The following is a 12,726-nucleotide window of genomic DNA, read 5'->3' as shown; positions in this document are numbered from 1 at the left end:
CGGTTGAGGGTTTTGCCTGCTGCTCGGACACGGCCTTGGAGGTGGGGGTCTCCAGCAGTGACCTCGGCAGCCGGATCTCTCTCTGGGTGTACCGATCAGCTCCTCTCCACTACAGGACCATGACTGTGCCTTTCTCCTTGGTTTCCTTTCCTCCACATCCTTCTCAAATGCTCATAAAGTGGTGCTTCCAAACTTCAGTGTGGTCACCAGTCACCTGAGGATCCCTGGGCCTTGCTGGGTGAGCCCCAGGTGATGCTGAGACTTCCCCTCTGCAGGCCAGACTTGGGGTCATGAGGCCTTGGTCCCGTGGGATGGGCTCAGCTGTACCAAGGGACCTCCCAGCGCCTAGACGTCCAGGGACTCAACAGAAGTTTCTGCTCCTCCAGTAGCAGCGTCAGGTGATGCCGAGGTTCGCACAGGAACCACGCACCTGTGGGCCCTTTGCGGTCCGTCCAGTGGCAGCTCACTGGACCGTAGGGGAGACCTGGTGGCACCCCCGTCTAGGTGAGCCCCTCTGGACCTGCCGCAGTTGGCTTCTCTTGCAGCTTTGGGGTGACCCAACATCTCAGGGCCCTCACAGTTGGTCACATCCAGAACCCACTGTCAGTTACTGAGGCAGAGCTGTCAGCATCGGCCCCCTTCCCCTCCTCCCCTCGGCCTGTGGGAAAAGAGGGGTGGGCTCAGGGCAGTCTCTTGGCCTGCCCAGCACTGAGCCCAGGCCTCCCCTGCGTCCGCCCCAGCAGCACCCTCCCCCTCCTTCCCTGCTGACCGTCAGGAAGAGTCCCAGCAGCTGCCCTGGCCCGGCCCGTTCTCCCCGGTGCCCCGCTGTGGTCTGGTGGGCCTGGGCCAGCATGCTGAGGCACCCACAGAGGACCCGCCATCCCACACAACAGCACAGGGACCGGGGCTCATCCCCAGGGGAGCCGTGTTGTCAGATCCTTACCAGATAAGATTTGGGCACTTCTTTTTCTTCACATTTATAGCAGAACAACGTCCGGTGCAGGTGAGAGAGTTAGAGTGTGAAAAGTACGTCTTTTGGTGGAGAAAAACCCACCAGTTCCATCGGTCAGGGAGCCCTGGGTCCACGTTCCGGGTCTGCCGCTACGGCTGAGGAACCGGGACAATCCACCTAACCCCTCCACACCTCGATTTGGGCACCTGCAAGATGGAGGCAATATGATGTGTTTGTGAAAATATTGGGTAGGTGAGAAAGTTTTAGGGAAGAAGAGGGACGGTCTTGATACTGGTCCTTAGTGTCCACTTGCCTGGCGACTTTCTGTGCTTCTGAGAACTGCAGCAAGAAGCCAGCCCAGGGCGCCGGTTCTATCGCGTGGCCCCCTAAGAGAGGGCCACTGCCTCCTTCCCGTTTCACCGGGGGCTCTGGTCTCCTGCTTGCTTCGCACCTGGCCGTCAGTCTCCTTTCTCAGGTTATAGCCAAGCAGATGTGGGAGTCTGGAGGCAGCTCGGTGGCCTTGCAGGGACGGTCCATTTCTAAGAAAACTGGTAGTTACAGACAAGCTGGGGTCAGGGTCACAGCTGGAGGCAACAGGAAGTTTTGTGTTTATTTCCAGTTTAAAACATACTTTAAAAAAGAAGCAGCAGCAATAACAACCATATAGCAATTTGGAAAAGCATGTGAAGTTTTCTCTTAATTCCGCCTCACATTGTTGCCCTCTTCTCTCTTGCATATATCCTTCTGCCATTATTTCGAGGCATGTGCATCCAGCATCACCTTCACAGAATACAATTTCATGTCTTGCTTTTCTCTCTCATCATTTTCTTGTGACAGTTTTCACCAATATCATTTTTAAGGTTGCATAATCTTCCATCCAGAGGATGTGTCACTGTCTCATTAAACATTTTCTGGGCATTTGGGCTGCTCATAGTTTTTTCCACAAGTGTAAGTGATGCTGCATTAAAGTTCTTACACGTAAGTCTTCTTACTTCTTCTGGATTATTTCTGTTGGATAAATTCCCAGAAGAGCCATTAATGGGTCAGAGGCTTAGAACATTCTGATGACTCCCAAAACATATAGCAACTGCTATGTTAGTGAGAGCAGGCTCTGCCTGTCTGCTGGGGAGACCAAGACACATCCCCCAGCTCTGGGCCCCGAGGATGCCCTGGGTGGCTCCTGTCCTGTCCACCCCTCTGCCCTCTGTGGGACCCACCAGGCAAGTGCACTTGGATCCCAGCCTCCTTCCTTCTCCAAGGACATGGATGAAGGAGGTGTTGGGGTCTTCAGCCCAACTCTGAGAATGGATGTGAAGGATCCTCTGTGTGTGTGTGTGAGGATTTTTCTAGAAGATCCATCTTTAGCGTCATACACTCTTAAAAGAGGACAGGATCCAGGAATGGGTTGAGAATCTCTGAAATGTAAGGGCAAACAAGGTCAGCATCAGTAGAGACACTGGTATGAAGTGGGTGTAGGTAAGGAAGGGGATGAGCATACCTGGGCAGGGGCCGGGGGCTCTGGAGAGGTGACAGGTGGGTGAGGAGGGGCCGTTCCAGAGAGAGTGACGCCAGAGCAGAGCAAAGCAAATAGTCCTGCTGGTCTACCCAGGAGGGGCCACCGAGGAGATCAGGGGGAGCTGGGGCCAGGAAGGCAGGTGGGTGTCACGGGGAGGAGGCCTCGGTGCCGCGGAGAAGCACGCGGGTGGGGAGCCATCCACGGGTGTGAAGTTCAGACGTGGAAGGTGGCGGGGGAGGGGAGCAGAGCCTGGCTGTCACAAAGGTCCTGGGGTTGCGACGTGGGCCCGGCCCCTCCTTCGCTGCCCACTCGGCCACTTTCTTGCCCCTGCCCTCCACCTACTAGAATGTTCTGTCCAGTCCCGTGGCAGCTGCCTGTTGCATTTTTTCTCATCTGACAAATTGTTCTTTTTTCTGTGTACGCCTACTTCTTATTTAAGACTCGTCTTATCAGAGTGACTTAAGGTGGACTGTGCCTGCTGAGCTTTTGAGGTTGACCATAGGGTTGCCGTACACCACACGGGTCGATTGGTAGCCTTCATTTACAACCAGAGCTGCTTTCTTGTTATTGGAAAATTTGACATTTACAGGTTATCTGCTTTCAGAACTCGTCTATTCTCTCTTTTTTAAAAAAAACATTTATTTATTTGGCTGCGCCAGGTCTTAGTTACGGCATGCAGGCTTTTTAGTTGCGGCTCGCCAGCTTCTTAGTTGCGGCACTCGGGCTCCTTAGTTGTGGCATGCATGCAGGATCTAGTTCCCTGACCAGGGATCAGTTGGGCCCCCTGCATTGGGAGTGCGGAGTCTTAACTACTGGACCACCAGGGAAGTCCCAGAAGTCATCTCTTCTCTTGCAAAAAGTTACAGAATCACGTGATGCAAAAAGTGAAAATTCCCCACGTGGCATGGCACCTCCAGAGATAAGCTCATGGCCTCCGCGCTCTGTGGACCTCCAAGGCACCTGGGTTCTGGGTGTCAGGACTGCCCTGCTTTGTGCTTCCGCTGCTGCCTTTATCCTGCCCTTGTTGACAGTACTGGAGCCCAGGCCGTGCTAGGATAGGGCAGCGCGGGTTGCTTCCGGGGAGGCCCAGCTTGGTTCCAGGGAAATTGGGCCACGGGCACCTCACAGGGTTGGATTGCATTCTGATGTCCCCAAGGTTCCCAGGGAGCCGAGTGGCTTTTCTGGGAGGACAGAGTTCTGTGGAAGAGCCTGAGGGGGGCGTGGGAAAGGCCTGCCTGTGTCGGGGGTGGCTGCTGAGGCAGGCCCCGCCGCGCTGTGACTTTCCTGCTCCTCGGCGTCCCGTGGCCCCCCTCTGCTCTTCCCAGCCTGGCAGGCCCTGCCCACGCCCCTCACATGTCTGCCTCTTCCCTGCGTTGGCATGTATCCCGCGTGCACGTTGAGGGGAGAAAGGCTGAGATGCGCGTGGAAGGCAGGATCCCTCTTGGTGTCCCCTTATCGTCCTGTCTGGACCAGACGGAGCTCACAGGGCCTGGCCGAGGGACCAAAAGGTTTCCTGCTGACCCTGACGTCCCTCTGGAGCTCTTCATCGATAAATCTGTGGCCAGCTTGGAAGCCCCAGGGGAAGTTTAGACCTTGTCTTTCTGAGACACCTTCTGTCTCAGTGCCTCAGTGACACTTCACATCAGGTGACACGAGAACAGCTAAAGTATATGGAGCACTTGCCATGTGCGGACACTGTTTTAAGTGCTTTATGGTAACGAGTCGCTCAGCCCTCCTGTTTTACGGGCGAGGACACCAGGGCACGGGGAAGTTTAATGATGGCCTGGTATCGCGCGGCGAGTGGCAGGGCTCGGGTCTGAGCCAGGCGGTCGGACCCTGTCCCTGCCAGCCTGGCACGGGCAGGGCCGCACGTGGGGCGGGCGGGGACCCCTGGGATTCCTGCCCCAGCCGTCACTGCTGCCCCTCAGCCCCGGCTCCTTCTCCCGCTCAGGACCCCAGCAGCTCTCCAGGCCACCCTCGAGAGCAGGCAGGGCCTCGTGTCTCTGGCTTTTCTTGAAAATCCTCCCGGAGGCTCATCTTCTTCCCAAGCTGAGAGCTTTGCCACCTGCTCTGCTTGGGCTGCAGGGCCCCGGGAGGCTCGGTTGCTGCTTCCTGGGCTCGGGTGGAGCCAGGCAGGGCGCACTGGGGTCATTTTGGCTTCTCATTCCTGAGCTGCAATGGTGCCACCCGCGAGGTTCTTAACAGTGGAAGAGACGTTGCTGTGGAAATGGGAGGGTAATAGGAATAACCACTGTCCGTGCTTCAGGCTAGAGCCAGTACCAGGCGTGCTGAGCAGAGGCGGTCACCTTGTTACGGTGGGATTCACTGCAGGAAAGAGGATTGATTTTCCCTGTGAGAACAGAGATGGGGCACAGGGACCTACCTCCCTGTGTGATGGCGAGCAGGTGGGGGGCTCCTGGCCTGCAGACCTTCCTAGGAGGAGCAGGGAGGGGCCGCACCTACAGCTGAGCCATCTTCTCCAGGGGAGCTGAGGCCCCAGTCCTCTGGCTCAGTGGGGACAGAGGCCCAGGTACGACACCAGACTCTTGGGGGCCTCTTGCCTGTGCCCACCAGAGGAGAGGAGTCGACCTCTGCACCTCAGGCTCCTACCCCAGAGCAGGTGTGTCTGAAAGGCAGGTAGAGCTGGGTTTTCTGGCCTCAGGGCCCACTGAACACAGCAAAGGGCAGGAGTCCAGGCCTGTGGCAGAGGTGTGTCCCCGCTCCTGTACCGCTGGGCTGGCATCACTGCCGAGGCCTGGGACCTGACCCCTGGTCAGACCCCAGGTGCTGAGGACGCGGGTCTTAGTTTTCTGGCCACCCCTCCTGCCCCAGGTAGCCCCCGGCCCTAGGTCACTGGACATAGCACTCCCAGATCCGCGCGCCGCGCCTGTCCCCTCGTCCCCTTTCAGCGGCTGACCCTGCAGCATGGGCCTGGTCACCCGGAACTGCTCCACCCCGGGGTCCAAGGCTGCGACCTCCAGCCACATCTCTTGTTCCCCCAGCCCCCTCTGCCTCCTTCTGCACCCACACTTCTCCCAGGCTGACCTCACTTCCTGCTGCCTCATCCCCTGGGCCTCGGTTTAGTCGCCTCCCCGCCATTAGCGCAGTTCTCTTGCTCCCTTACCGTTTCCATCCTGCAGACCTGCACCTGAGGTTCTCCCTCAGCCTCTCCCACCGTCCTGCAGCGGGCACCACCGTCACCTCCCTCCCCTCCCGGGGGCACAGGGCGGTTCCTTCCCGACAAGTTGCCGCTGCCTGCGTTTCCCCCTCCTCTGACCCACCCTCCAGCACCCCCGCCGTGACTTGTCTCCTCTCTCCTGTTCCTGCTGCTGGGTCTAACCCGCGGCTTCTGAGCTACAGGCTCAGCCCGCTAGCCACCAAGCATCTGCCTGCAGGGCGCCCCTGCACGGGGGCCCTCCAAGGCACCTCCTGGACTCATCTTTGTAGCCTGGCACCTAGCGTGGTACCTGGCACATCGTAGGTCTCCAGTCACATAGAATCTGGATTCTTGAGTGATGGCCCTGTGCAACGTGTGGTGGGCCACACAGAAGCCCTGCCCTCAAGGGCACACGTAGGCACTGTCACCCTTCCTGTGGTATTGGGGGTGCCTTGGAGGCACAGAGCCAAGCCTGGGGTTCTTCACGGGTTTCTGAGCTCTGTCCGCGCTCTGAAGGTGCTCAGGTCACGGTGCTGAGTCTGCTCAGGGCAGGAGGTGGCCTGTTCTGGGCCTCCGGCTGCTTCCCAGTGAGGAGCGTGCACTGCAAGGTCTCTGCGGAGGCTCACCTGGCTCCTGGCTGACACCTGTCACCAGGATAAGGGCGTTTCTTCCCAGAGTGTCCGCGCCTGCCCCTGCCCTCCCCACTCAGTCTCTCCTCCCCCACAGGAGAACCTTATGCTTTCCATCCTGCCCAAGCACGTGGCAGACGAGATGCTGAAGGACATGAAGAAGGACGAGAGCCAGAAGGACCAGCAGCAGTTCAACACCATGTACATGTACCGCCATGAGAATGTCAGGTGTGCCGGCTGCAGGCCTGGGCTCCGAGCGCAGGACGGGGGCTTTGGGGGGGGTCGGCGGAGCACTGCGGGGTTCAAGAGTCTTCCCGGCACTGGAAACACGGCCACTCCACAGTGTGAGCCTCAGCCGCCGCAGGGGCCACCTTGCTGCCAGATGTTGGGGCTGAGACGGGTGCCGTGGTCCAGGCCCGTCATTGTACAGACGCCACCCGAGAGATAAGCTAAACGCCGGAGCCCTGAGTGCACCCGGCACGTGCCAGGGTCTCACCACTTCGGGGCTCGAGCAGGGACCTGGCCGCCTGAGGGCTGGAGCGGGAGCTGGCGGTGGGCAGCGTGGAGCCCGGCACGCCGTGCGGGTCCTCACCACCGGGGCCTGCCTCCCCTCCTCAGCATCCTCTTTGCCGACATCGTGGGCTTCACCCAGCTGTCTTCAGCCTGCAGCGCCCAAGAGCTCGTGAAGCTCCTCAATGAGCTCTTTGCCCGCTTCGACAAGCTGGCGGCCGTAAGTACCCTGACCCTCGCCCAGCTTTCCGGGGTGGGGTGGGGGGCGCCATCCTCGTGACCTGGGCCTTCCCCTCCTCCTCCTCCGGCTCCCAGGACTTCCGCCCACCCATCCGTCCTCTGCTCTCTTTGCCCCGCCCCCCCGCCGGGGAGGGGCTCAGGACCTGCCCTTTCATCTGTTCTTTGCCCCGCCCCCCCCGCCGGGGAGGGGCTCAGGACCCGCCCTTTCAGAAATACCACCAGCTGCGGATTAAGATACTGGGCGACTGTTACTACTGCATCTGTGGGCTGCCTGACTACCGGGAGGACCACGCCGTCTGCTCCATCCTCATGGGGCTCGCCATGGTGGAGGCCATCTCGTAAGTGAGGGGAGCGTGGGTCCCGGCTCCAGCACGCCTAGCCGCGCTGCTCTGTCTCCGTGGGCCCTGTGCATCCCGAGGCCCCCGAGCCGGGCTCGTCAGGGGATGAGGTGGGTGCGGCGTGGTCAGTCCCAGGCTCTGGGAAGTCGGGCTAGGCTTACCTTCCTCACAGCTGAGGGAAACTGCAGCCTCCAAGGGATCCTTTTCTAGCTTTAGTCCACATTAGTTTTTTCTGCTGGAAGGTGCAGTCATCATGAAATTCTGCCACCTTCCATTTGCTTTCTTTTCCTCCCAAGTGTCCCCGCCATCTCTTCTCCCCGTGTTTTCTCCCCGTGACCCCCAGCACAGACAGGCTCAGAGAGCTGCATGCCCATCTCTCGGATCAGGAAGCCCGAGTACAGCAGTCAGTGAAGTGACTGCTGAGGTCATGAGATGTTTGGGCAGCAGAGATGGGACTGGAACCCTGGCTTCTGAGCTCCGGCCAAGGCTCCTGCCTGCACCACTGTGAGCCTCTAGGGTGGTGAACTCTGCCTCCCCGGCTCTTCCCCACTGCTGTCACTGCGCCTGTGGGCTTGGAGGTCCCTGGGGGGGGGGGGGGGGGTTGCTCCCTGCCGTCGACTCAAGGCCTCTGGTGGGCCCTGGGTGGTATCAGCCCCTGCAAGCCCCTTGCTGAGTCCAGGAATTGGGCGTGTGCTTCACCACCGTCTCCAAGGGGGTGGTTTTGCGTTTTTACTGTCTTCCCGGTTAAAGCCCCCTCTAGGATTGGCTGGAAAGAAGCAGATGCTGCCTTTCCCCTGGGGCCATAGTTCAGGATTCAGAGACTCTTACCGCTACTCCCATCACTGGTGGGCAAAGTGCTGAGATTCGTGTTTGTCTCCTCCTGGAGCTCTCAAGCAAGGAGCTCTTCCCCTCTGCACACACAGCGCATAGTACAGGGTCTGGCACATAGTAGGCGCTCAGTAAAGGTCAGCTGCACAAATGAGTGAACGGATGGCTGGAAGAGAACAGGTGGAGGTCCCTCAGGGGCAGAGGGTCTCTGCTGTTTCCTGCCCCTCCATCCCCACCCCGAATCACACTGGCCTGTGGTTGCTGAGTCTGGCCTTGGCCACTGCCTGCTGTAGCCCCAGCTGTGGGTGACTCAGATGTGGGCAGAAAGCAATGGGAGCAGCCTGTAGGCCCTGTAGCCTGGAGGCGAGGAAGGCTGTGCAGAATTCCTCCCACTGGGGGGCTGGGGAGGGGGCTGGCCACCTGGCTGTGGGCAGGCCTGACCCCTCCTCCTTTCTGTGTGTACCTGGCAGGTATGTACGGGAGAAGACGAAGACTGGGGTGGACATGCGAGTCGGGGTGCACACAGGCACCGTGCTGGGGGGTGTCCTGGGCCAGAAGCGCTGGCAGTACGACGTGTGGTCCACCGATGTCACCGTGGCCAACAAGATGGAGGCTGGCGGCATCCCCGGGTGAGCACGCGTTCCTTCCTGGGGCCAGGGGAGGGGACCGTCCCATCCATCCCTCAGGGTTATGGCCCAGACGAGGGACAAGGGGCCTCGAGGAAGCAGCCCTTCCCACCCAGGAGCAGTGTTCTTCTTCCAGGGCCTGCCTCCTGGGCCTTTCCTGCCCAGGGCTCTGCAGGAGTCTGTCCTCCTGCCCCCTTTACCCTCTGCGGGGCCTCGGGGCTCTGAGGTCAGGGCTGGAGCTCCTTCAGTGTGCAGGTCACCCCGAAGGGCACTGTTAGCAGTGAGAGTCTCCCAACAGGCTCTAAGGCACCTGCACATCTTTCCTGAGTTCTTTACAGACTCGGCCAGTCAGGTGGGGCAGGCTCCACCCTCAGGGTGGACCAAGGATGCGGTGAGACCTTCCCCGCCTGGGTCAGGGGCTTCTCTCGGAGGCAGTGGCAGTTCTCTCCCTAGTGGTGACTCCCCAGAAATGGGCTGTTACCCCTGACAGCAGGTGTTGCAGTGGAGAATCACACCAGGTGGATGATAACCAGGCCTTCTGACCTTAGTGTTCAGAGCAGACTTCAAATTCCTCATCTCATTTGGTACCCTCAGCAGCCTGAGGACAAACTGTCTCATGGATTGAAGCTGAGGCTTAGAGAAGGGGAGGTGCCGGGCTGCCTACACAGCCACTTAGCGCCAGGACTTGCCCATCACCGCTCCGCCTCTGTCCCCGGGGGTAGGGTGCGGGCTGCCACGGGGCCTGTGCTCAGGGCCCCTCTCGCCGGAGCCCAGGCGTGTGCACATCTCCCAGAGCACCATGGACTGCCTGAAAGGCGAGTTCGACGTGGAGCCAGGCGATGGGGGCAGCCGCTGTGATTACCTGGATGAGAAGGGCATCGAAACCTACCTCATCATTGCGTCCAAGCCAGAGGTGAAGAGGACAGCTGCCCAAAATGGCCTCAGCGGCTCGGTGAGTCCTCCACCCACCCCCTGGGCCGGCAGGGAGGGAAAGGCAGGGATTGGAGGTGAGATTGTAGAAGAGTTGGCAGGACTGTGAGAGGTCCCGCTAGCTGCTGAGTGTTGGAGCAAAGGGTAGTACGAGCTAAATATTTCGTGCCCAGTGTGAAGTCTGAGCTACAGTAAATGCTCTAAAGAACTCAGAAAAGTAGGAAGCTGTCTTGCAGAAAATTAGGAAATGTCACGACAGAAAGTGGAGCCCCATGAAATGAGACTTGACCTTATCACAAAATTATTGAGTCTTTATATTTTAAGAGTGCTAGGGGACTTTCCTGGTGGCGCAGTGGTTAAGAATCTGCCTGCCAGTGCAGGGGACATGGGTTCAAGCCCTGGTCGCGGAGCAACTAAGCCCGCGAGCCACAACTGCTGAGCCCGCGGGCCACAACTACTGAAGTCCGTGCGCCTAGAGCCCGCGCTCTGCAACAAGAGAAGCCACCACAATGAGAAGCCCGCGTACCGCAACGAAGAGTAGCCCCCGCTCGCCACAACTAGAGAAAGCCTGTGTGGAGCAACGAAGACCCAACGCAGCCAAAAATAAATAAATTTATTTTTTAAAAAAAGAGTGCTACATGCACAACTTCAATATGTTCACTGGAACAAATGAACAACGCATCTTCTAAGCTATTCTACAAGATGGTGATTGACAACAATTTGAGAAATCAGCTACCTTTGTGAAGTGACGGAACATTTACCATTTCTGGCAAAAAAACGTTCTTAGTACATTTAAAAATGCTGTTCCTTTAAAGAATTACCCACAAATTTGGTTGTACTGGTGACCACCTTGAAGTCATAGGGCAGCAGTCAAACGTATCTTTGTGACAACCACACTCATTCCTGTTCGTTCTAATCTTGCATTTTCTCATTTTATTTAATCAACCCTGCGTGGTGCGTCATTTGACTCAGGAGTTGTTCTTGGCACCTGACACCCCCGGGAGGGTTACGGATGGGGCCCTGGCAGCAGTGTCTTTACGAAGCTGGTGTGCAGGAGTCATTATTCAGTTTTCCAATTAGAGAAAAGTTGAGTACCTGGACGTGTAGCTTAAAATACTAGCACAGAGGCTCTGGGTGAGTAGGAGTGGGGTCTGGGCTGTGGGCCGTTGAGCCCCGTGGCCTGGGTGCTGCCACACAGGACAGGAGCACAGGCGACAGCTTCCAATGAACGGGGGTTAGACTTCTTCGTAAATGCTCCGTCAGACAAATGAGGGGGCCCATTTCTCATGGAAACGGGGGCGCTGTTCCCTTCAAAACTAATTTTCCTGACGTTTTGGGGCAATCCGGGTTTTCATTGTGTTGTAAAGTTGACTTTTAACTGTTTCTTCGTGCCCCTACCTAAAAAACGTGGATGTCGCAAAGTGGAAAAGCTGGGTTAAAGGTTCTGTACATTGAAAGTTTAACCCATGTGCCTGCTACTTACCTCCTGCCACCCTCCCCATGCCTGTGCTGGCTCTCTCCTCACTTTTTTTCTTCGTTCAGTTGAAAGATGAACCCACGGTATCTTATTGTTTTAATCGCATTTCTTTAGCTATTAGTAAGACTGGACACTTGTAACATGGCTGTCAGTCTGGTGATTTTCTTCTGTGACTTGCATACTCACATCTCACCTTTGAGGGCTTTTCCCGCCACTGGTTTGTAGACGCTTCTTGTTTGTTAGAGGGCTGAACCTTCTGTCATACCGTGCTCATCAGCTGTGTATCAAGCATCCGCTTCGTGCCCAGCGCTGGGCTGCATCTGTCTCGGGGAACTCGGAAGTTGAGCTGCTGTAGATTATACCAGTCGTCTTCCCTACAAGGCGCTGCAGCAACTGTCAGCCCCCAGTGTGCGTTAAGTGAACAACTTAGCCATTATCAGAAGCCCATGTGATTAGCTCAGTAATTGTTGAAGATGTCTCCAGCTCAAGCTGTGCTCCGAGAAGGCCATGTCAGCGAATCACCAAGCCCGCTCAGCAGTCAGTCAGAAGTAGTCGAGCGCAGAGATAAACGCGTGAATGATGTGTGAGCGATAATGGGAAGCAGTAGGGAAAGTGGTGACGGCGGCTTCCCTGGGCCTCATAGGAGCAAATACCATTCCATCTGCAGAAGCCTCTCCCCGGGGTTTAGCTGAACAAAGTGATAAGGAGGAGAGTGTGAGGGGAATTGTCACAGTGGATCCTTTCCAGAGTGTTAAAAAGATACCTCCCATCTATACTGACCTTGCTGTTAGTCTCATTCAGTTGTTTTTTGTTTGTTTTATTTTTTTGCGGTACGTGGGCCTCTCGCTGTTGTGGCCTCTCCCGTTGCGGAGCGCAGGCTCAGCGTCCATGGCTCACGGGCCCAGCCGCTCCGCGGCATGTGGGGTCTTCCCGGACCGGGGCACGAACCCGTGTCCCCTGCATCGGCAGGCGGACCCTCAGCCACTGCGCCACCAGGGAAGCCCTCATTCAGTTGTTTTAAATGCCATCTCCGACAACTCCCAAATTGAGATCTCAGCCCCAACCGGCATCCCTGCACTAAACTTGCAGCCACGTGTGCATCTCCCTCTGTGTATACAACAGGCCCAAAGCTGAGCTCCTGATCTCTCTACCCTACAACACGCTCTTCCTCAGTCTTCCCTGTCTCAATCAGTGGCAACTCCGTTCTTTCCACTGCTCAGCCCCAAACCTTTGGAGACATCCCGACCCCCCTCTACAATCCGTGAGCCCCTCCCTGCAAGCTATAGCTCTCGCCCCGCTCTCCTCACACCCTGGCAGCCGCCGTCTCGTCCGAGCCATCTCATGCCTGGGTCAGCGCAGTGGTCTCCCAGTCTGTTGCCCTGCTCTGCACCGCCCCCCACCCCCGTCTCCACACAGCAGCCAGAGTGATCCTGCTGGGGTGTTAGGTGAAATCATGTCACACACACATACCCCGCCCCCGCCCCGCACTGCCCACTCCACACCCTCCTTCGGTCCCCATCTCA

General features: G+C 57.7%; 1 protein-coding gene across 3 annotated transcripts in view; it reads left to right on the top strand.

Moving 5' to 3' along the window:
- ADCY3 (adenylate cyclase 3) overlaps nucleotides 1-12,726 on the top strand; it is a 92,209-nt gene that overhangs the window by 52,926 nt on the left and 26,557 nt on the right. For all 3 annotated transcript variants that reach the window (XM_032652637.1, XM_032652636.1, XM_032652638.1), the window contains 5 exons: nucleotides 6,352-6,482; nucleotides 6,873-6,984; nucleotides 7,215-7,342; nucleotides 8,641-8,799; nucleotides 9,571-9,748. In XM_032652637.1, coding sequence (XP_032508528.1) covers nucleotides 6,352-6,482; nucleotides 6,873-6,984; nucleotides 7,215-7,342; nucleotides 8,641-8,799; nucleotides 9,571-9,748 — 708 coding nt within the window. The remainder of the gene's footprint in view (nucleotides 1-6,351; nucleotides 6,483-6,872; nucleotides 6,985-7,214; nucleotides 7,343-8,640; nucleotides 8,800-9,570; nucleotides 9,749-12,726) is intronic.

Source organism: Phocoena sinus, chromosome 13 (assembly GCF_008692025.1).
Source record: "Phocoena sinus isolate mPhoSin1 chromosome 13, mPhoSin1.pri, whole genome shotgun sequence".
Taxonomy (NCBI): domain Eukaryota; kingdom Metazoa; phylum Chordata; class Mammalia; order Artiodactyla; family Phocoenidae; genus Phocoena; species Phocoena sinus.
The sequence above is the reverse complement of the archived record's forward strand: the minus strand, read 5'-3'. Positions and strand labels throughout refer to the sequence as shown.